The 24100-nt window shown below is 43.5% G+C and overlaps 1 protein-coding gene across 2 annotated transcripts in view; it reads left to right on the top strand.

The window, feature by feature from the left end:
• The window catches only part of RICTOR (RPTOR independent companion of MTOR complex 2), a 214245-nt gene that overhangs the window by 9279 nt on the left and 180866 nt on the right, over positions 1–24100 (top strand). For both annotated transcript variants that reach the window (XM_073621546.1, XM_073621535.1), the window contains exon 2: positions 21415–21462. In XM_073621546.1, coding sequence (XP_073477647.1) covers positions 21415–21462 — 48 coding nt within the window. The remainder of the gene's footprint in view (positions 1–21414; positions 21463–24100) is intronic.

Raw genomic sequence — 24100 nt, 5'->3', positions numbered from 1 at the left:
AGTAACACTCCCCTCTTCTGCTGCCAGTCCATTCAGGTATTTAAGAGAAACTGAATGTTCAGACATTTGTTCCTCCACTGCAGTCTGTGGTTCAGTGTTCAGCATCCATTATGATTTTCTAAAACAAAAAAAATCAAATATTATATTCTTGCAATGAGGGTTTTATTTTATTTATTTTTTTTATGCAATGCATCACCTCATCTGGAGAATTTTTGGCAGGGGCTTACATACAGGGGTCGCCATTGCAGCCTGGCCTCATTATCCAGGGGGCCCGTGTGGCCCCCTTGTAAGCCTGGATAGGAGGGCTGCGAAATGTAGAGGAACCAATCCCTCCATGTAACAGCAGAATGCCTGCTTCTTCCCCTCTCCCTCTCGCAGACGTTCAGCGGCTGCAGGACAGAAATCGAGGGCATGGGTTCCTCCATATGATGCTCCCACTGCTTCCCCATTGCTGTCCTGCTGTCCCGGGCTCCTGTGTGCTTCCTTTGCCCCACTGCAGCACTGCTGGGTTTCCACCTCCCACCAGATGCTGTGGGGGATCTGTCAGACTAGAGAGCAGAGAAGGAGCTGGTATACCTGCTCCTTTGAAAAGAATCAGTGATCCATTCCGATCACTGACTGTTTTTTTTTTTTTGGTTTTGTATTTTTTTTAACCTGTGTTTACTTTGCCTCAGTTTATGAATGTAGCGGAAGCTCTGTACAAAGCTATTCCTGTTCATTCATTCTGTGCAGCTGAGGTTGCAGAGAAAGGGACTGATGAATCTGTCTCAAAAGTGAGACATCAGGGGTCTGTTTAGACCCCTGATATTTCACCAAAGCCCCCCAACGGGAGGGTCCTAAAAAATATTTAAAAAAATATAATAAAAGTAAAATTAAAAAATAAATAAAATGTAGGAAAAAAAAAAGTATTGGCACCGGAACTACCAGGGTCGCATTTGCGACTGGGCTCTGCGTTCTACCACCATGGGGGGGGGACCCCCAAGACAGCAGGAAGGTGGCCCACTGCAGGACTGTAATAAAGGCCCCAGGATCAGTGGGAGGGGCCTCGGTAGGGGGCCCTTCTTGGTTTCTTGCATCGGGGCCCTGAAGGTTCTAGTAAAGCCTCTGATTTTTTTAGGTATTTTGTAAAACCCTTCCACTGCCAAAGGAATGCCCAGTGGTGTGCTCCTTATCATATTTCAACACTGAGACTGATCAGTTGGTAATAATGAAGGCAAACCACCCCATTTTGTCAGTCTTAAAGTGCGCTTGTGGCCAGGCTGCCGCTATTACTTATTTTCTACAGGTATTTATATAGTGCCAATCATTTACATACTGTAAATTCACGTTAGTAATTGGTACAACGGGGCTTACAACGTAATATCCCCACCTCACACGCATCCATTCATACATATACACCAGCCTTTCTTAACCTTTTTAACATGCAGGAACCCTTGAAATATTTTTTGGGTTTCAGGGAACCCCTACTAATTATAATACATTTACAGCTCATAGTACAATAGAGTGATGGTCATTGGGAAGAATGCTCCTTGCATTGGTGGTCAGTGGGAAGAATGCTCCTTGCATTGGAGGTCAGTGGGAAGAATGCTCCTTGCATTGGTGGTCAGTGGGAAGAATGCTCCTCGCATTGGTGGTCAGTGGGAAGAATGCTCCTCGCATTGGTGGTCAGTGGGAAGAATGCTCCTCGCATTCGTGGTCAGTGGGAAGAATGCTCCTCGCATTGGAGGTCAGTGGGAAGAAAGCTCCTCGCATTGGAGGTCAGTGGAAAAAACGCTCCTCGCATTGGAGGTCAGTGGGAAAAACGCTCCTCGCATTGGAGGTCAGTGGGAAGAACGCTCCTCGCATTGGAGGTCAGTGGGAAGAACGCTCCTCGCATTGGAGGTCAGTGGGAAGAACGCTCCTCACATTGGAGGTCAGTGGGAAGAACGCTCCTCGCATTGGAGGTCAGTGGGAAGAACGCTCCTCGCATTGGAGGTCAGTGGGAAGAACGCTCCTCGCATTGGAGGTCAGTGGGAAGAACGCTCCTCGCATTGGAGGTCAGTGGGAAGAACGCTCCTCGCATTGGAGGTCAGTGGGAAGAACGCTCCTCGCATTGGAGGTCAGTGGGAAGAACGCTCCTCGCATTGGAGGTCAGTGGGAAGAACGCTCCTCGCATTGGAGGTCAGTGGGAAGAACGCTCCTCGCATTGGAGGTCAGTGGGAAGAACGCTCCTCGCATTGGAGGTCAGTGGGAAGAACGCTCCTCGCATTGGAGGTCAGTGGGAAGAACGCTCCTCGCATTGGAGGTCAGTGGGAAGAACGCTCCTCGCATTGGAGGTCAGTGGGAAGAACGCTCCTCGCATTGGAGGTCAGAATGCTCCTCGCATTGGAGGTCAGTGGGAAGAATGCTCCTCGCATTGGAGGTCAGAATGCTCCTCGCATTGGAGGTCAGAATGCTCCTCGCATTGGAGGTCAGAATGCTCCTCGCATTGGAGGTCAGAATGCTCCTCACATTGGAGGTCAGTGGGAAGAATTCCCCCCCCCCCCCCACAGATCTCTGAAATGATCATTGGTGTCAGCGGTTACTCTATTCATCTATCTGAGAGGCAGAAATTACTCAAGAAACCTCTAGTAGGCTCTGGAGGAACCCTGGCTGAGAAACCCTGATACACATACTGGGGCCAAATTAGACAGGAGCAAATTGACCTACCGGCATGTCTTTGGAGTGTGTGTGGGGGGGGAGTAGCCAGAGAGAGTCTACACAAGCACTGGGAGAGCATGCAAACTCCATGCAGATAGTGTCCTGACTGAGATTCAAACTGGAGACTTCAATGCTGCAAGGCAGAAGTGCTAACCACTAAGCAACATTACATATTTTCACAAGCAGTAAATGAGCTTTAGGCTACTTTCACACTGAGGAGCTACAGCACTAATAATAACGCCTGCAAAGCGCCTTTCCTGTCACTCCAGTGTGAAAGCCCGAGTGCTTTCACACTGGAGCGGTACGCTGGCAGGACGCTAAAAAAAGTCCTGCAAGCAGCATCTTTGAGGCGCTTTAGGAGCGGTGAGCGCACAGCGGCGCTGTAAATAAGATATTTTTCACAAAGTTACACAAGGAGACACACAGCACATTATATAACTTTTTTACAGAATGGATTACATGATTTTACAAGGACTTTAAAGTGGAGGTCCCCCCCCCCCCCCCCCCCCCAAGAAATTAAGTCAGTAGGTATAAATACTGCAGCTTCTGACTTTTAATATTAGGATACTTACCTGTCCAGTGAGCCCACAAGGTCGGCACCTCAGCCCATCTTTGGATGGGCAGTCTGGTGCAGCCAGCGCCATTGCTGGTAAGGGAACCCGGCAGTGAAGCCTTTCGCTTCACAGCCTGCTGCGCATTCGCGAAGTGTGCTGATCTTTCTAATTGGCCCGGGGGCAGAGGAAGGAGGAAGGGGGCCGAACTTCTCAGAGACGGCGCCATTACTGGAAGTGGGGAAGGGGACCTTTTGGGTGGAAATCCGCTATAACGGGGGTTTATTTTTGGGATTACAGAATTTCATAATGAAAAAACACAATTGGAACCAATTAAATAATTCCCCCCAGTGCACATGTATCAATATCTCCAAAGTCGCTACTATAAAAAATATAAAGATATTACACAAATAAGTTTGAACTTCCTAAAAGCAAATACTAACTTTACCAGCGCATTCGGATCAACATATAAAAATTTCCTCCTTTAACATTCCGTGCATATGAAAACTGTGAGCCTGTTCCCAGTCTGGGTTAAATGGCATAAGATTGTTGCATTAATCCTATTTCCCCCTCGCCCCTCGTGCTGGACCTCCTCAATGGGTGTCGACTTACCAGATCACAGCAAAAGCGGAGCCTTAGACGATAATATCTTTGTCTTGCAGTCTGTTGTAACAACTCGCCACCATTAAAGAGACACCTGCATAGCATGATACTGTTGTGATTTAATCCATAAAAAACCCCTTAAGTTAATACATTGCACTTACAAAGAAAAAAAACGTTAAAAAGCATGTACCGTATATACCAACTCGCCACCATGAAAGAGACACTCGCATATACCTATGTGAGTGTCTCTTTCATGGTGGTGAGTTGTTATAGATGAAGAGTTTGATCTACAACAGACCGCAAGACAAAGAGATATTATCGTTTAAGCTCTGCTTTTGCTGCGATCTGGTGAGTTGACACCCATTGTGGGGGTCCAGCACGAGGTGTGGCGAGGGGGAAATAGGATTATTGCAACAATCTTATGCCATTTACCCAGATTGGGAACAGGCTCACAGTTTTCATATGCACAGAATGTTAAGGAGGACATTTTTATGTGTTGATCTGAATGCGCTGGTAAAGTTTGTATTTGCTGATCCTGAACAAGGGTCTTTCTCTCAGGCAAAGACCAAAAAATCGTCTAAATATGGAACGATAGCTACCCTCTGTATTCGAAAGTAGGCCATGACTTTGAGAACTGCAAATCTGAGAAACTTTTGATAATACTGGCAGATTGGTACATGAAGGTAAGCGTCCTGATGATCCAGGGTTACCCTGAATACTCCTTGTAAAACAGGTTCCTTACAGAATAAATGTTTTCCATACGGAATCATCTGTAGACTATGAATCTGTTCAGGACGCTTAAATTGATGACTATCCTAAACCCGCCGGAAGCCTTTCTTACCAGAATAATTTGAGCATAAAATCCTCTGAATTTTTAATCTTCCGGAACCGGAGAAATAACCCCCTCCGTTTCCCACATCACAATCAGATTCACCATGGCCTGCCGTCTGTCTTGGTCCCTCGGCAGATGGGTAAGAAAAAACCTCTGGGGTTGGGGGCTTTTGAATTCCAACCTGTAACCTTTTTCTATCATTTGGAGGATAAAAGGATTACTGGTAATCTCTGCCCATTCCTTGATGAAATGGGACGATCTCCCTCCTACCCCCGCTCTGGCGTCACCGGGAATTTTTGGTAGGGGCTGAAGGAGCAAAGAGTGCCCCCCCTTTTTGCATGTCTTTGTTAAAGGACCACTTCTTCTTTGCCTGTTGCCTATTTGTCTTAAAATTAACTTTGTTCTCAAAGACACGAAAAGGCCTCTTTTTCTGGGGCTTATTCTTTTGAGAAGATGGAAACCGTTTACTCTTCTCCGAGGAACGAGCTAGGACTTCCTCTAGGGAAGAACCGAATAAGAGCTTGCCCTCAAAGGATATGCCACAAAGTTTATTCTTGGAGGCAAGATCACCTTCCCAATATTTCAGCCAGATGGCCCATTGAGCTGAATTAATGAGTGCTGATGTTCTGGCAACAGATTTTACTGAATCTGCTGCCGTATCAGCCAAAAAAGCAACTGACTTGGCAATAAGGGGTAGAGAATTCCTGATCTCCTCTATGGGGGTGTCGGAGGAGAGCAGGTCATCCAGACGTTGGACCCACACATCTAAATTACTAGCAACACAGGTAGACGCTACAGCAGGCCTTAAAGAAAAAGCAGAGGCATCCCGGGCCTTACGTAATAAAGAGTCAGCTTTCCTATCCATCTGATCCTTAAGGACCCCAGAGTCCTCAAATGAAAAATCTGACTTTTTAGATACTAGGACTAGGTTAGTGATGTAGCTGGGGGTCAGGTTGTGGATGGCTTTGTAAGTTATTGTTAGTATCTGGAATTTAATTAGTTGGTTGAGTGGCAGCCAATGGAGGGATTGGCAGAGGGGTATAGCAGACGCTGAGCAGTTTGTGAGGTGGATGAACCGGGCAGCAGCGTTCATGATGGACTTAAGTGGGGATAGCCTGTTTTAGAGGTAAGCCAGTGAGGAGGAAGTTGCAGTAGTCGAGGCGAGAGATGACCAGGTATGGAAGCTTTGTGGTGACATTGGTTAGGAAGGGGCGTATCTTGGAGATGTTGCGGAGGTTTTGGATAGCGATAGGATGTGGGGCCGAAAGGTTAGTTCAGAGTCCAGGATTACACCTAGGATCTTGGCGTGGGGGGACAAGTTGATAGTTGAGCCGTTGATATTGACAGAGAAATCAGGGGAAGTGGTACCTGGGAGAGGAAACCTCGTGAGCTCGGTTTTGGCTACGCTGAGTTTCAGGAAGCGATGTGACATCCAGGCTGATATGTCTGCTAGTAAGTTGGTGATGCGTGAGGAGAGAAATGGAGAGATAGATTTGGGTGTCATCAGCGTACAGATGATATTGAAAGCCATGGGAGGCAATCAACTGACCCATGGAGGTGGTGTAGATTGAGAAAAGGAGAGGTCCAAGAACAGAACCATGGGGGACCCCCATGGAGAAAGGAAGAGGAAAGGAGGAAGTAGAGTTGTAAGTGACACTGAAGGAGCGGTGGGATAGGTAGGATGAGAACCAGCGACGAGTACAGTCACAGAGACCAAAGGAGTGGAGTTTTTTGAGGAGTACAAAAACTGGTACGGTAAAGGTTCACTACAAAATTGGGGGGTACTCCTTAGCCACTCACCAGTAAGGTGTTGTCACCATAACCTTGACAACAGCATACAGACTATCCCAGTGAGTCACTGGGTGTACAAAGAGGTTACTTTGGTAACAAAGGGCAATGTTAGAAGTATGTATATTCAAAAAAGTATTTTATTGATATCAAACAATATAATCATTGGAGTACAATACTCCTACTCAAGTGTGCAGCTTTGCATTGTCATAAATAGGGTTGCACCGATACTAGTTTCGGTGCTGATACCGAGTATTTGCACATGCAAATGCACCGATACCTGAAACCGATACTTTCAAGCTTGGTTCTTTGAGCTTTCAGTGGGTCTCCTCTGTTGACAGCAGAAGTGCTAAAGAAGTCCTGTAATTGGAGATGTCAAAAAAAGCAGCCAGCAATGTTTAACAACATTGCTCAACTGCTGAAACACTAAAATAAAAAGAAACATTGTTTATTTTTGTATCTTTCTGTTTCTTCATCTGCAGATCAAAGGAATGAATAAATGTTCCTCTGTTTAACCCCTTATTAACCCTTAATTTACTCTACTTAGCCTTAATTAACGCCCTATTCTCCATTTAATTTTCTTGCTTTTTTTTTTTTTTTTTTTTTTTATAAATGATAATTAAAACTTTTTTTTTTTTTGCTTTGTTAATGAATATTTTTACACATATACAATTAACATATATTTACACATTTCACATTGAAAAAGCGCAAAAAAAAAAAAATTGATTTATTTAGTTTGTAAATAACTTCTCAATGCTTTGTACCATTGCTGACAGCTAAAGTGAAAACAAAACGGTTGCGTATGGGAATCGGTAGTTGGTGTCGGCGAGTAAAAAAAAAAGTATCGGCACTCCATAAAAAAAAAAAAAAATGGCTTTGGTGCATTCCTAGTCATAAATTGCACCAACAACAACACTTTTATGCAGTGCATTTCTTGCAAACAGACACACATGTAACATAACAACACATAATCTTTAAAAACAGGACATCTGGACGCCTAATTGTGATGCACAGAGAGGATGTCATGAGATAATAATTGCATACATTAATCTACAATGTGGGTACACATGGATGAATGACATCCAATTTGTGCATCACCTCGGGGTTGAAGTCAGCTGGTGAAATATGCGGATCCACTTCAGAATATAATTGGGGTGATGATGGTAAACCCACTTAAGATCTTGGAGGTGTGGATACACTATTTAGGGGTGGGGAAATAATCAAGGGTCTTTTTCAGTACAGTGGGGGCCGGCTTGTGGATTCACTCATTGATGCCAAGTACAGAGATGGTACGATGTTAGATGTTAACAGTAGGAGCAATGTGACATCCTAATTCACTGGAAGAATATCGTGAAATAATTATATTGAAAAAGTCATTGCAATCCTGCCAGTCCTCCTAAAAACAGGATTGCAATCAGGTCAGGGATAAAGTTGTGAAAAATCCCAAGCTTTGAACATCTCACAGAGCACTGTTCAATCCATCATTCAAAAATGGAAAAAGTATGGCACAACTACAAACCTACCAAGACATGGCCGTCCACCTAAACTGACAGGAAAGCATTAATCAGAGAAGCAGCCAAGAGGCCCATGGTAACTCTGGAGGAGCTGCAGAGATTCACAGCTCAGGTGGGAGAATCTGTCCACAGGACAACTATTGGTCATGTACTCCACAAATCTGCCCTTTATTGAAGAGTGTCAAGAAGAAAGCCATTGTTTGAAAGAAAGTCATAAAAAGTCTTGTTTGCGAGAAGCCATGTGGGGGACACAGCAAACGTGGAAGAAGGTACTCTGGTCAGATGAGACCAAAAGCAAAACGCTATGTGTGGCGGAAAACTAACACTGCACATCACCCTGAACACACCATCCCCCACTGTGAAATATGGTGGTGGCAGCATCATGTTGCGGGGATGCTTTTCTTCAGCAGAGACGGGGAAGCTGTTCAGAGTTGATGAGATGAATGGAGCCAAATACAGGGCAATCTTAGAAGAAAACCTGTTAGTCTGCAAAAGACTGGGGCGGAGGTTCACCTCCCAGCAGGACAACGACCGTAAACATACAGCCAGAGCTACAATGGAATGGTTTAGATCAAAGCATATTCATGTGTTAGAATGGCTCAGTCAAAGTCCAGACCAATTGAGAATCTGTGGCAAGACTTGAAAATTGCTGTTCACAGACGCTCTCCATCCAATCTGACAGAGCTTGAGCTATTTTGCAAAGAAGAATGGGCAAAAATGTCACTCTCTAGATGTGCAAAGCTGGTAGAGACATCCCCAAAAAGACTTGCAGCTGTAATTGCAGTGAAAGGTGGTTCTACAAAGTATTGACTGGGGGGGCTGAATACAAATACATACCTCACATTTATTTGTAAAAAAAATTTGAAAACCATTAAGTCATTTTCCTCCCACTTCGCAATTATATGCCACTTTGTGTTGGTCTATCACATTAAATAACAAAATAAATTCAAGTTTTTGGTTGTAACATGACAAAATGTGTAAAATTTCATGGGGTATGAATACCTTTACAAGGCACTGTAGGTAAGCCTTCTTTTAGGCTTGTCTATAGGTACACACAATACAGGGAGGTTTACTTCCTCTTTAACTCTTACTGGCACCCCCTTGCATCAGAAAATGTGACTTGTTTTTGGGTGAGTGAAACTGCACAGTGTCAGAGTGCTGTGTGGTTTCATGTGAATGAGTTCTTAAAAAACAGGATCAGGGACTTTTTCCATGTGGGAAAACGTAGGTACCGTAGCTCTTCAAATGAATGTGCTGCTGTGTCTGCGCAAATTTGAGGCGCACCACCCGCACGGATGCCAGTCCAGACTAAGGCAGGCAATAGACAGTACAAATTGACACCATTCCTTCGTTAACACAGACACTGCTGACTGGAGAATCCCTCCTGCCTGGCAATTGTCTGGAAACCATCCCTGCCGGGAGAAGACAGTGATTATTGCTAGTGGCTATAGCAGTCACCAGCAATAGTTGCAAGTGAATCCGGCAGGCTGGTTGTACCCAAGTTGATCGATCGATCAACGTGGTACATTCAGTCTGACCACACTGGGTTTGAATCTCAGGCGGGTTCCTGCTGAGCTGGCTGAATTCGAACTGTCTATGGCCAGCCTGCTGCTTTTCTTTATTGCAGGGATATCTCCATTAGTTCATTTAGCTCACCCTCTATCCTTGTTTTGCATTTCCTCCCTGTATTTTCATGAATTTACTCCAATAATGGCAAAATACATTGCATTAAATTGTCCCTGGGCTGTGTGGTTTTGTGTAGGCCCAGGCTTGCTTACATCCATGTAAAATTCCAGTCAATACAATTCTAAAGTCCAATAAAGTGAAACGCAACCAAAATGTCCAAATAAGTGAAATTGCTCTTCTGAAAAGTGATAACAGGTTCTTCTTAATATGTAAATCTTCGCAAAAAGCTGAATGCTCACAGAGCGCTTACCTCCATTAGAGGGGTATAACGAGCTTTTAAAGTATCCTGTAGTGGGGGTGGGTACACCGCGATAGGACTCCGGTTGATGGCTGTACCGGGAGGTGTTTTCAAGATGCTAGAGATGTCCAGCCAGGTTGTAGTCTCACTACACTGATGGTCCGCTACTCCTTCAGACCCTTCATTGATTGGTGCCACTCCGGTTCCGACAGCAGCAGATTCTCATTCTCCCTCTTAACTGTCTCTCCTCACACAGTTAAGAGGGAGAATGAGAATCTGCAGCTGTTAAAAAGGTCAGAACCAGAGTGGCACCAAGTCAATGAAGGGTCTGAAGGAGCAGCGGACCATCAGTGTAGTGAGACTACAACCTGGCTGGACATCACTAGCATCTTGAAAACGCCTCCCGGTACAGCCATCAACCGGAGTCCTACCACAGTGTACCCACCCCCACTACAGGATACTTTCAAGGCTCGTTATACCCCTCTAATGGAGGTAAACGCTCTGTGAGCATGCAGCTTTTTGCGAAGATTTACATATTAAGAACCTGTTATCACTTTTCAGAAGAGCAATTTCACTTGTTTGGACATTTTGGTTGCATTTCACTTTATTGGACTTTATTATTGTATTCACTGGAATTTTAGTTTCTATCACTTTAAGAAATTGAGCACATCACCTTTCTCTTAGTTATACTTTTTTGTGCATTGTGTTCACTTTAGATCTAGCAGCATTTTCACACTATTTAGTAGGGCTGCAACTAACGATTATTTTCATAATCGATTAGTTGGCCGATTATTGTTTCGATTAATCGGTTAATAACATCAAAAAAAATAAGTGAGGTGTATAATTTTAGTTAATATGTAAAGTTTTTTTTTAAAAAAAGGCAATTTATTCTTAAATATCTCTATGCAGTGGTAAATATAAATAACCAACTATATGGTTAAGAGAGCAAAATCTCTAATCTACTCTGAGAATAACAGACAGAAGAGATATACTGTATATACTATTAAAGAGTAAATATCAGACTCAGATCAAATTTTTGTATTAAAAAGAAACAAACAATGTCTTCCTTCAAAAAAGAAATGTAATTTTAAGAACGTTCGTTTTCGATTTTCTAATTGTTAGTGAGGTCAAATTGACGTTCATTTTCAACCACAGCGACGGGAAAATTTGGAAATAATAATAGAAAACTTCTTGGTCAAAGGAATTTTCAGACAGTGTATGTGGTTTTCATTCAGAGATTACATTCATTTTAAACAGAAATGTTAAAAGCAAGTGAAAATTTCAAACAGCATTCTTTCATTCAGCGAATGTACAAAGATTTTTCGTATGAATATTCTCGTCTGAAAATTGATCAGTGTGGCCAACATAAGGCTCGGTACACACCTATGCAGTTTGCTTGTGATCTGTTTCTGCAGTGCTTTTTGATTTTTGCACACGTGATTTTGCTGCAATTTGCGTTTTTGCATTTTTTTGGCCAATTTGTTGTTGGGCAGATTAAAAAACACAAATTGCTGCAAAAACGCATTACATGCTTTTCTGCAGCTTCTCCATTGAAGTATATTGAACCAAAAAAGCACAATTTTGCATTTAAAAAAAGTCCCTGACCCTTTCCAAACATGCAGCGGCTGAAAAAAGGATAGATGTGAACGTGTCCCATAGGAAACCATGTAAATGAACTGTAGTGCGTTTCTGCAAAAAGCACCAAAAAACACACACCGATGTGAACCAGGTCTAAGACGTTTAGTAAAATAATGGGGTTAAAAAAAATAAAATTAGCCCTTTAAAGTACAAAAAAAAGCAGATAATCACTACTGTAAGGGGTTCATTTTTTTACTGTAGAACTGTGAAAGTATTTACAGTAGCGATTATTTGCTCTTTTTGTACTATAAAGGGCTCATTTTATTTTTTTTTAACCCCATTATGTTACTGGCCGATTAATCGATTATGAAAATAGTAATCGATTATTTTCATAATCGATTAGTTGCCGATTAATCGATTAGTTGTTTCAGCCCTACTATTTAGTTAGATATCTTATTTGCTTAGAGCATCAATATGTCAGATTAGGCTCTCTGATTTTTATTGCTGTTACCGTTTACTACAGGCCTGCCTGTTTTTTTCGGGGTGGTGACACATTTTCATTCAGAGTTGTTTACACTGAAGAGAAGTAGAGAGCACCCACTGTACAAGTCTAGTTTTGAGCCCACTTCCTTTTAGTGGGGAGAAGATGCTTTCAAAACATGTTTGTGGTAGAGGAACAGAGCCAGGGCTTGAAGTGACACTGACATCAAAGTACTGCCCCCTGGTGACAGCCCTGCTTTGGCCAGTTGTCACTTGGCTCATTACAGATGCTTCAGGTCAGGTTTCGTCTGCTGGCTGTCTGTGGGCACCGTTCTGCTTTGTGATCTCAGTGTGATAAATGTTGTTTACGTGGTAAAACCTGCTCGTAAGGTTCAATAGTTAACCCGTATTTTGCCACGTGTAAGCAAATGCCCGATTTTAGTGATTTGCATGACTTTCCTCACAAGCTCAGGTAAGCAACGCAGTAGAGGAGGATGCCCCTTGACAGGAGTGTGGGTGGAGGGGAGGTAACATCATTTTCCACAAGTGCTGCATGTAGTGTGAAGAGGACTCTCTGCATAGAGAAGGGAACAAATGCACAACAATTCTCCACTCTTCTTGTCAGATCTGACTTTGCCCTAAGTTACAGATTAAAGCCCAGGTTATCTATGTACATTGAAGGGATTTGGTGCTATAAACTGTAAATTTTTATTTTTTTTTGTTCAACCCAGCGTCTGAACGAAAAAAAAACTGTCAGCTCAGATCTCCCCTGCTGTTCTATTGTGTTCTGACAGGGGGATGCCAGAACACACCGCTCTCTGTCATTGGCTGTGTGGGGAGCCAGATCTTTTTCCGTCGTGCCCTTTTGACACGAAGCCAGCAGAATGGCAAGCTTCTATCGGACCGGCTACAGCACACACAGGCCGAATTCCCTGCCAGTTTTTATTGAATCGGCCAATGTCACCTGACATTCAGCCCTTGTGTACGGGGGCTTTAGGTAGGCCATAGACGACGCAATTTTCTTCCCTGCAACCACCAAATTCATGTAAACGGGGCTGTGCCGCAATCGCCCTGCAAGTATATGAAATGCTTGCGGTTGCGCCGTTGCGGTATGGTGGGTTTGCATTTTGATGGTTGAAACAGTTGATTTCTTTTTTGCTTATCAGAGGGGTGGCAATAATAGGGACGACAATAATAGCTGTACATGTGAATGAGCCCTAAAATGTTTCCCCTTCTTCCTCTAAATGGAGAAAAGATAACCAGCAGAGAAAAATGTAAACAGAAAAAAAAAAGGTAAAAGGCTCGGGTCACACTATTGTCAATGGTGCGGTTTGCTTTTGTGCAGGCACGGCAGGTCATTTATTTGAATGGGCTGCTGTACAAAAAGTCCTTGACCCCTTTTCTTTTTTTTTTTTTTTAAACGCGGCCGAATAGAACAGCACCGCATATTCTGATGTGTGAAGGCCATTAAGAATCATGGGGCGCTATTCCTCCCATTGACACCAACGATGGGGGGGGCTATTCTTTCCACTGACCCCAATGATGGGGGGCTATTCCTTCCACTGACCCCAGCGATGGGGGGCTATTCCTTCCACTGACCCCAGCGATGGGGGGCTATTCCTTCCACTGACCCCAGCGATGGGGGGCTATTCCTTCCACTGACCCCAGCGATGGGGGGCTATTCCTTCCACTGACCCCAGCGATGGGGGGGCTATTCCTTCCACTGACCCCAGCGATGGGGGGCTATTCCTTCCACTGACCCCAGCGATGGGGGGCTATTCCTTCCACTGACCCCAGCGATGGGGGGGCTATTCCTTCCACTGACCCCAGCGATGGGGGGGCTATTCCTTCCACTGACCCCAGCGATGGGGGGCTATTCCTTCCACTGACCCCAGCGATGGGGGGGCTATTCCTTCCACTGACCCCAGCGATGGGGGGCTATTCCTTGCCCTGAGCCCAGCGATGGGGGGCTATTCCTTGCCCTGAGCCCAGCGATGGGGGCGCTATTCCTTGCCCCGAGCCCAGCGATGGGGGCGCTATTCCTTGCCCCGAGCCCAGCGATGGGGGCGCTATTCCTTGCCCCGAGCCCAGCGATGGGGGCGCTATTCCTTGCCCCGAGCCCAGCGATGGGGGCGCTATTCCTTGCCCCGAGCCCAGCGATGGGGGCGCTATTCCTTGCCCCGAGCCCAGCGATGGGGGCGCTATTCCTTGCCCCGAGCCCAGCGATGGGGGCGCTATTCCTTGCCCCGAGCCCAGCGATGGGGGCGCTATTCCTCACACTGATGTTAATGATGGGGCATTGCTTGCTCCCATTTTTGGCAGGGCATTTTCTACTCTCACTGACCACAATTTGGGTCCCCTTAAAGTCTGAAGGACAGTAGAGCGCCCTTTGTTTAGAATGTTTTGAGAACCCTGGTTTAGATTAAAAAAAACAAACAAATGTTATTCGTAGTCAATGTGTGGAGTATAAAAAGGATTTTAACAATGTGTCCTGGTGGTGCGCTGGTAGCACAAGTAATATACACATTTTGTGGTATCGCTATGAACGCCACAAGTAGGGGAATTTTTTTTTTCTCTTGTGATGAGTCATGCTAATGGCATGAGATATACAGCTAAAGTATATATAACTTTTTTTTTTTCTTTTACTATTTTTGGCCAGTTTTCCTTTTGGAAAAAAAAAAAAGATCTGGAGATATTCACTAAAATTCTCCATTTTTTTTAGTTTTGGAAATTTGCACTGTGTGAGCTCTTTGTACGTGTTTTCCCTTTTAATCTCCATGTAATAGTCGGCTTTCAGAACAATGGCAATTGTTGCAGCACACGTATCCTTTTATTTCCCACAAGGCCGTGTGTTGTGAAGGGGTGAGTCATGCCGGAGTCTTATATTACAGCACTGTTGTTACTCATTATACTGTAAGGGTTTTCTTTCATTTTGTCATTGGATTGCACTTCTCCATGTGCTCTTCATTGGCTGATAACAGGGCCGGAGAGCAGTTTGCAGGTCTTGTTTGTGATGACGGAGCTCTGCCCTGTATGGAAGAGTTTACAGGCAGCAGAGAGATAATCCCTTCATTCTGGAAATATTAGACCTTGTCCTGTGTTTGTAGAATGTCCTCTCTCCTCCAGTGCAGGAGGTCGGCTCCTTGCAGGTGGTTTTCTGTGGTGCAGACTGGTTTTCTGAATGTCTGCGCCTTCAAGGCTCACATCACATGATAACTGTCACATGAAATTCTCATTGCACGCGTGTTTGATGGGTTTACTTAAAACAGAAACAATATAACCCAAGTCATAAAACTGGGCAATTCAAACAGCGAATAGTGAAATCATGCATGAGCAGAGAGTACTTCCACTGTTTAGCTGCAAATCAGATCCAGACATGTAGAACTTTATATGCCCTGACCTCATCCTCCTCCAACCTTAAACGATCGATCTATATATAGTGCTTCCAAAGAAAATTCAAGGATGGATGGTGCTATATATGTGCTATAAATATTCCAGTGCAATAAATGTGAACAAATTTTACACATAAAAAAAAAATCCAATCCTTAAATGATCGATTGAGAGATAGATATACTGTGTATATATATATGTGTGTGTGTGTGTGTGTGTGTGTGTGTATATATATATATATATATATATCAATCAAATAGTGCTTCCAAAGAAAACTCCTCCTCAGTGACTTGTGATAGTGCTTTAGAATGAAACTCTTGATGACTTTTCACACGTGCTCTCTCTCCCCCCCCCCGTGTGATTGCGCTCATCTCAGGTGATGTGACCGCATGGTCAGACAAGCAGTAGAACTGTCATTGGGCTCAAGGTTAATGGACTCTGTGTAGCCTCAGGCGCTTCTATATGGTTGTCCCGGATCATATATATAAACTCCAAATTTATTGTATAAAATATGTCAATGTACTCACATGCTGTAGGTGCTACCAGCGCATATATATATATATATAATTGGATAGCACTCTAGTCTAGCAGTACGAAGGGTCGCTGGTTCGAATCCCAACCACGACACTACCTGCCTGGAGTTTGCATGTTCTCCCTGTGCCTGCGTGGGTTTCCTCCGGGTACTCCGGTTTCCTCCCACACTCCAAAGACATGCTGGTAGGTTAATTGGCTTCTGTCTAAATTGGCCCTAGTATGTGAATGTATGAATGTGAGTTAGGGACCTTAGATTGTAAGCTCCTTGAGTGTAGGGACTGATTTGAATGTATATGTAAAGCGCTGTGTAAATTGATGGCACTATATAAGTACCTTTAAATAATAATAATTTTAATATATGTGTGTGTATATATAGATATATATATAGATAGATAGATATATATAGATATATAGATATATATCTCTATCTTGTGAACAAAAACTAATCTCCCAGTATTGGAGGCAAAGGTTCTGTGTCTCTAGCAGCCGTGTTCAGAGATCCAATCCAATGACAGTTCGGCTCCTTTCACATGAGGCTGTCCGTTTTTACTCCTCCACTTTCTTGCTCGCTCCGTTGATCCCTGCTGAGCCAGCGGATGATAAGTCTGTCTCTGCACTCTGTGCAGGGACGGACCTGTCAGAGAGTCCACTCTCCCCTATGGGGGGATCGGATGATTACGGACCGCCTGTCCGTTTTCATCCGACCGGCCAGACGGATGGAAAATAGGACATCCATCCGTCTGGATTTTGTGGATCAGATGTTAGCGGACATGTCACTGCTGACATCCGATGCTCCAAAGAGCTGTATGGAGCGACCGCTCAGATCCGCCTGAAAAAACTGACAGGCGGATCTGAACGGTCCGCATGTGTGAAAGGGGCCTTCTACTACTTGTCTGACCAAACGTAACTGTGCGGTCACATCCCCTGAGGTGAGCGCAATCATGCGGGTGGCGGGGGGGCACGTGTGAAAAGTCACCAGGAGTTTCATTCTGAAGCACTATCACTAGTCACTGAGGAGTTTTCTTTGGAAGCACTATATATGGATCGATCACTCATTTAAAGATTGAATTTTTTTATGTGTAAAATTTGTTCACATTGATTTATTGCACTGGAATATTTTCCAGCACATATTTAAATATTCTATATTTTTATATATTCTTTTGTATTTGCACCATATGAATTGGAATTATTTTATATTCATTGTGTTGTGTTATATTGTAGCAGATTAATTTACGTAGTGGGACACAACATTTATTTATTTTTGCACTTTATGGATTTATAGCAGGTTTGAGCCTTTAGTTTTCAGTATTATGTAGAGAGATTTGCACAGGCTGCACATTATATATAATTGTTTGATTTAAACACAACATATGGGAGTGTGACTGGTGTCAGCAGCTGAAAGGCATTATTACATTTCCTTGCATTAACAGGATGCTTCTTTCAAGGCTTTCAGCCTAACAAATTATTGGTAGCTCGCAAGATTTTTATTTATCGTAGTATATTGATATCTGTGATGCTGTTTTGATGTTACATTTTGAAAGAAGCTGGACGCCAGCAGTAGGAAGGTGGTGGAGGCCATGTTGGTACACCCTGCACTGCTCAGTGCTGAACCTTTAGGCATTCAAAACAAAACATCCAAACAGCATCACAGATGTCAATAAACTATATTTATATACCCTGAATTTATTGCTAAAATTTCTGTGAAATTCAAGACGTAGCTGAGTGTAATAAGATGTCCACTGCCGCCTTCTGACTGCATTAGTCAGAATCTGTTACATTATCAAACCTGATAGCGATGGAATGCATGCGCAGGTTCGCTAATCTGACAGGTCATACTTCATATTCCCATCGCACACATTGCTGGATGAGCTCTCAAATTTTGGAGCTGCAGCAACAACCAGCTGGGTAGTTCGTCACAATGAAGATATTTGCCAGCACACCATGGAACGACATAAATAGCGTCCAAACTGATAATTTATTGCATGATCACAACACAAGGAGAGTGCAACATTTCGGAGTCACGCAGGACCCCTTCTCATGCCTGACGAAGGGGTCCTGCATGACTCTGAAACATTACACTCTCCTTGTGCTGTGACCATGCAATAAATTATCCGTTTGAACGCTATTTATGTCATTCCATGGTGTGCTGGCAAATATCTTCATCACTAATCTGACAGAACACCGGCAACCTGATAACTCCTTGGTAATATCTTTTTTTTTTTTTTTTGGCTACATCATAAACACTATATATGTGTGTATATGATGTAGCCAAATGAAGGATATTACTAAGGAGTTATCGGCTTAATTTCTGCTTTGGATGTTTGTACAGGGGTGTGGGGATTCCCCGGCCTAGGCACCGAATCTCTGATGTGAATGTTTTTTATATATGTATATATGTATGTGCTGTGTAAATTGACGGCACTATACAAGTACCTGTAATTGGTGGTGCACCGAAATTAAAATTCCGGTACCAAAAATTCTGGAAGCACTCGGCCAAAACCAAAATTGATTTTTTTTTTTTAAATATACATTTTTCTTTATAAAAACCGTATTTATCGTTGTATAACATGCACTGTTTCCCCCTTAAATTAGGGGGAAAATCGTGTGTGCCAATTATACGCTGATATAGGCTGCCACAGAAGGGTAGGAGGGGATGAGCGCTGCGGAAGGGACGGCTCCTAGCATTGACATCCCAGCATTGGACCGACATGTCCATCATAGGATCCGGGCCAAGGGGCGGGACTGGGCGTGACGCCAAGCCGAGTACACAGGAGATCCGGCTCTATTTCTGCAGCGCTCGTCCCCTCCTTCCCCTCGGCAGCCTATATTTTGGCAAGGCTGCAAATGGACACTGATCAGGCTGGAGTGAGGAGCAATGCTGCAGATGGGCACAGATCAGGCTGCATTGATGCTCACTGACCTTTATTTTGCTTCAAAGTGGTTTATTTAAAAAAAAAAAAAAAAATTTCCCTGAAACTTCCCTCTTAAATTGGGGGGGCGTGTTATACGCAGATAAATATGGTAATTGTATTCTATTCGACTTTTCAATTAATATCATGAATTTAAATAAATACAAATTTATTGTCGGCCATTATCGACAGCTTTTTGAAGTGTTAAGAATCCTGCTTGCTGCATTTTGGGTGCATATTTGGTCAGTTAAAGCGGGGGTTCACCTATCTGTCGTTTTTTTTTTTTTTTTGAGTTCATTCACAAACTTTTCTTCTCAGCATTACATACTCACATATTGTGTGTAATATGTCCGCCTGTGTCAGATTTTGTCAGAAAGAATAACTTATATTATTCACTGCAGGCGGTTTCCATCTTCATTGTGGGCATTTGAAGCCCACAAGCATTTATTTCCTGGATGCGGTGAATGCTGTGCTCCCAGCATTCACCGCTCGTTCCCGCACATGCTCAGTGGCATCCTGGGAAGCCTGAAACTAGCTCCCAGGAGTCTGGGAGAGGCTAGAAACACGCCTACTCCCACGGGAGGAGAACCAGGAAGTGCAAAGAAGAATAGAAAAATAAAAGGTAATTACGGCGATTTACATTTTTTTAAACGGCATGTCAGCATCTAGGCAAGGAAGAGAATACATACAGATATTGTTCAAAATTTGTGTGGAACCCCGCTTTAAAAAACAAAAACAAAAAACAAAAAAAAAACCCCAACCAAAAACGCACCTCCCCGTTGAAATGCATAGAAAACGCAGCAAGATCGCATCAAAAATGCACCTGTGTTGCGTTTTGAGTTGCATGACCTACAAAAAACAGACCATAAGCAATGCAAAATCGGGGGGTGTTTTCAGCAGCCATTATCTGCACTTTTTTTTTTTTTTCCCTTTCGGCACAGCATTCTATTTCAGCCAATCGTTTTTGATTGCCGAAACTGTGGTACAGCAATACCCATAATAAGTAATAGAAAACAGTTACTGTATGTTCTATGTGCCCTGTTTATACTGCAATGCAGGTGGGAAGTGCAATGAGTTGCGGTAAACATGCTGCATTTCAATGCAGCGCACAGGTAAGCACTGCATGTCACAACGCACCGTGCTGCTGTGCGGAGCGTCACTTTGTGTACTTCCTGTAAAATTAAAAAAGGAAAAAAAGAGTGAAAGAGTGTAATTCACTGAAAAGCGCATCACACCGCTCCCTCACCGCAGTTCTCTGCAGCTGTAAACTGACAGCTGCCCAAACATTTAAAGTGCAGTTCCACCCAAAAGTGGATCCTCCGCTCAACCCCCCCCCTCTGATACCACATCTGGCACCTTTCGGGGGGTACCTGTTTTTGACAGGTACCATTTCCCACTTGCGGGAGACAGTGCCGATGTTCCTCAGAAGTTCAGCTCCCCTCCTCCTCCCTTCACTGCCGGACCAGTTAGAAAGCACAATGCAGTAGGGAACCGGCTGTGAAGTCCAAAGGCTTCACTGCCTGTTTCCCTTAACATGAATGGCGGCGGCAGCACCCGAGATCCGACCCGAAAATTGGCTGGGGACATCACGGGAACCCTGGACAGGTAAGTGCCCGAATATTAAAAGTTTTTGTCAGGGGGCGGAGCTCTTCTTTAAAAAGAGCGTTTATTGTGCAGGCAGTGTCAACAGGCCCTTAGGGGTCTATTCATACCAGCCGCTTTGATGCAGCATTGGGATCACTGCAGTGCCAATGCACTGATTGTGGTGCATCACACTGTTCGCATTTTTTTTTTTTTTTTAAACCACCTTTATTGAAATGTCATTTTGGCAATCTTCAGCTGCCTACCTCTGCATCTTCTGTTGGTCTTATCTTTCAGTTTTTATTAAAGATGGCCTCAGATTTTCCTTTCTTTCTATATCTATAAGTGGTCACAGAGACTGGAAATGAGGGGAAATATTCCCAATACGGGTACGGCATTATAAATCTATGAAACTATCAAAAGTTTAAAAAATAAAATTTAAAGGTATAAACACTGTAATTTTTTTTTTTTTTTTAAATACAGTGGAGAAGGGTTAGAACCTCTGATGGTTTTTATAACTTGTGTGCCTCACTGATTAAATATTCCTCAGTTCCACTTCTGCTGGACCTGTCCTCGCATCAGGAGATTTTGTAGTGGAGTAAGCTTAGATGGTCTGCTGCTCTCATTTAGGTAAAGGTAGCTCAGGAACTTGCTTTTCTGGTTACGGCGGTGACACAGGTTCTAGCCAATGCTTGGTGGTCCTCTACTTCCTTTTGGTGATGAAGAATAAAAGACATGGCATCTCTTGAATGAAAAACGACTGTCCTCTCTCCCCCGGCCTGTCCTCCCCTTTATTTTGTACCTCTCTTTACCCTCCTAGTTGATCACTACAGCACAATTATTATGTTTTATTATTATTATGTTTTTATGGGATTTTCCATTAGAGGGCACTGAGAAGGTAGACTTTTTTAGTTTCCTCAGCCCCAGACTATTATTGGATTGTACACTGATCTTCTCTGTATGTTTTAAAATCCTTCAATACAAATGTATTGATGCCGAGACTTCGCTTGGTTCCTACTACTAATTTTCTTTTTTGTTTTCTTTTTAATAGGGCGGAATGACAGCGGGGAGGAGAACGTTCCAATAGATCTCAGCAGAGGTAAATATGAGAACATGTGGAAAAAATGTTTTAATGTACTTTTTGTATATGAACAGGACACACCCTAAAGGTCTGTATTTCATAGAGACATCATACATAAGTGGGCCGAGTGCCATCCTCTGCAAATCTTCATTCAGATTGGCTTTTGCATTGGATGTTATAGTAAGTTGAACTGTGGATGTGTTTTTCAGGTTTAAAGAGTAACTTCACTTTTGCTAAGAGAAAAATATTCCTCTTTGTGTGATCTATGTGCATTGCAAGAAGTTTAACACACTTTGTTGCAGATTCCTTTTTGTTATTCTAAAGAAATAGCTGTTTGTTTCTCTGTGCCCCCGCCCCCCCCCCCTGGAAAGTGAAACTAAATGGGAGTGGTTTTATAATTATCTTTCTGCTGCTGCACCTGCAGGGCTTTAATGAGGAAAGTGGCAGGGTCTACATCCATTTAGGCTCCATGCACACTGGAGCTCATAAACGGCCGTTTTTTGGGAGTTTGGGCATATTTTTTTTTTTTTTTTAACAGCCCATAAACTCCTCTCTATGTTATCCTATGTGTGCATGCACACATGGACGTTTTTGAACTTTTATCAGCAGAGTAGTCTATGGGCTGTTTTCTGAATGCCATAAAATCGCGTTCAGGAGTCGTTTTTCTGACCACTGAATTTTTTTTTTTTTTTTAAAAAGGCTATTGCAAAAACGTTAAAAAAAAAAAAAAAAAGTTGAAAGACTCACTGCAAAGCTACTGCCGTTTTTTAAAGTCCAGTGTGCATAGAGCCTTCGATGTGATTTCCTTTTGGGAGATTTTTGTTGCAGGGGATGCCTGAAATGTGATTTGTACCTTACTGCAGTTTTCTGGGATAAATCGGTGCGCCAATCACACAAGCAGGAAATGACACATTGAGGGATGTTCTGTACACCATCTGTGTACAGACTGCCTCCAGGTTGCCATATTGCATTTTACAGAAAACTACAGAGCTGCAGATTAAAAAGGAAAGGTCATTTTTAATAATGCAATATGGCTACCTGGAGGTGTTTTGTACATAGATGGTGTACAGAACGCCCCCCAGATATATAATTTCCTGCTTGTGTGATTGGCTTTTCCCAGAAGTCTGCACTAAGATACAAATTCGATTTTTGAGCATCCAAATGACATTTTTGGTGAGATACTCCCAAAGGGAAATCGCGTCTAAAGGGATGCAGATCCCGCCACGTTCCTCAGAGCCCTGCAAGTGCAGCAGCTGACTGATGATTCCAAAACCACTCCCATATAGGTGCACTTTTCACATGAGTACAGACAAACAGCTATTTCAGAAAAAGGAAAGTTAGGAATCTGCAACAAATTTTGTTAAAATCCCTGAAACATCCATAGATCATCCAGAGGGGAATGTGTTTTTTTTCTCAACAAAAGTGGAGTTACTCTTTAAATGTTCTGGACTCTACCACAGTGATATATGGCATGTCTGACTGTCCACCTATCCCCATGTCCATTCCACTGTCATGTTTTGTAAATACTTCATACTCAATCAACTGGTAAATCAGCCAATCAATCAACTGGTATGGCAGCCGAGCAAACAAACATCCAGGAGACCTGCACAGCTCTGACCTGTCTCTGGGTACTTGTGCTTTTCTTGTGCTTTTCACAGCCTTGTAGTTGGTGTAGATGGCTCCTCCCACACGCAGCGTGCCTTGGGATATTGCTCGATGAGCAGTCCTTTTCTTCAATGTAAAACCTCCTTTACATGTGCAGCACTGTGCTTTCCTGTGTGTGCAAAGCTACAATCCTGTCTGCAGCTTTAGAACACCTTTTTAAGGCAAATTGCTGGAGCGGAGAAAAATGCAAAACCTCTTGTGCGCATATACGTTAAAATAATAAGACCACTTAGTTTCATTACCTCGGCCAGTAGCTTAGACCTGAGGTCTCCAAACTATGTCTCTGCTTCTCATGTAAGGGGGAACCATGATGGGGAACCTGATGTAAGGGGGAGTCTGATGGGGAACCTGATGTAAGGGGGAGTCTGATGGGGAACCTGATGTAAGGGGGAGTCTGATGGGGAACCTGATGTAAGGGGGAGTCTGATGGGGAACCTGATGTAAGGGGGAGTCTGATGGGGAACCTGATGTAAGGGGGAGTCTGATGGGGAACCTGATGTAAGGGGGAGTCTGATGGGGAACCTGATGTAAGGGGGAGTCTGATGGGGAACCTGATGTAAGGGGGAGTCTGATGGGGAACCTGATGTAAGGGGGCACTCTAATGGGGACCATGAGGAGGTATGTGATGTAAGGGGGTACCTCCTAATGGGTATTTTTATTTGGCCTGAATATATTTTTATAATGTACAATGTGGCCCTCATACCGAAAAGCTTGGAAATCCATGGCTTGGACTGTATTTATGCGGGCCGCACAGTAGCAGTTTCTTGCTGTTAGGCAGCAAGTAAACATGTTGTGCCTGAAGTTGGTGTGTTGAAAGTAGAAAAAATGAACAATGAAGATTGTTGTGCATGGGACTGTGTAGCTGTACACCAGTCAGGGTGCCCGTGCTGATCCATATCCACAGCCAGAAGCCCCTACAATGGGCACGTGAGCATTAGAACTGGACCACGGAGCAATGGAAGAAGGTGGCCTGGTCTGATCGTTTTCTTTT

This window comes from Aquarana catesbeiana, linkage group LG01, assembly GCF_042186555.1.
Source record: "Aquarana catesbeiana isolate 2022-GZ linkage group LG01, ASM4218655v1, whole genome shotgun sequence".
NCBI classification, from domain to species: domain Eukaryota; kingdom Metazoa; phylum Chordata; class Amphibia; order Anura; family Ranidae; genus Aquarana; species Aquarana catesbeiana.
This window is presented reverse-complemented; position numbering and strand designations above follow the sequence as displayed.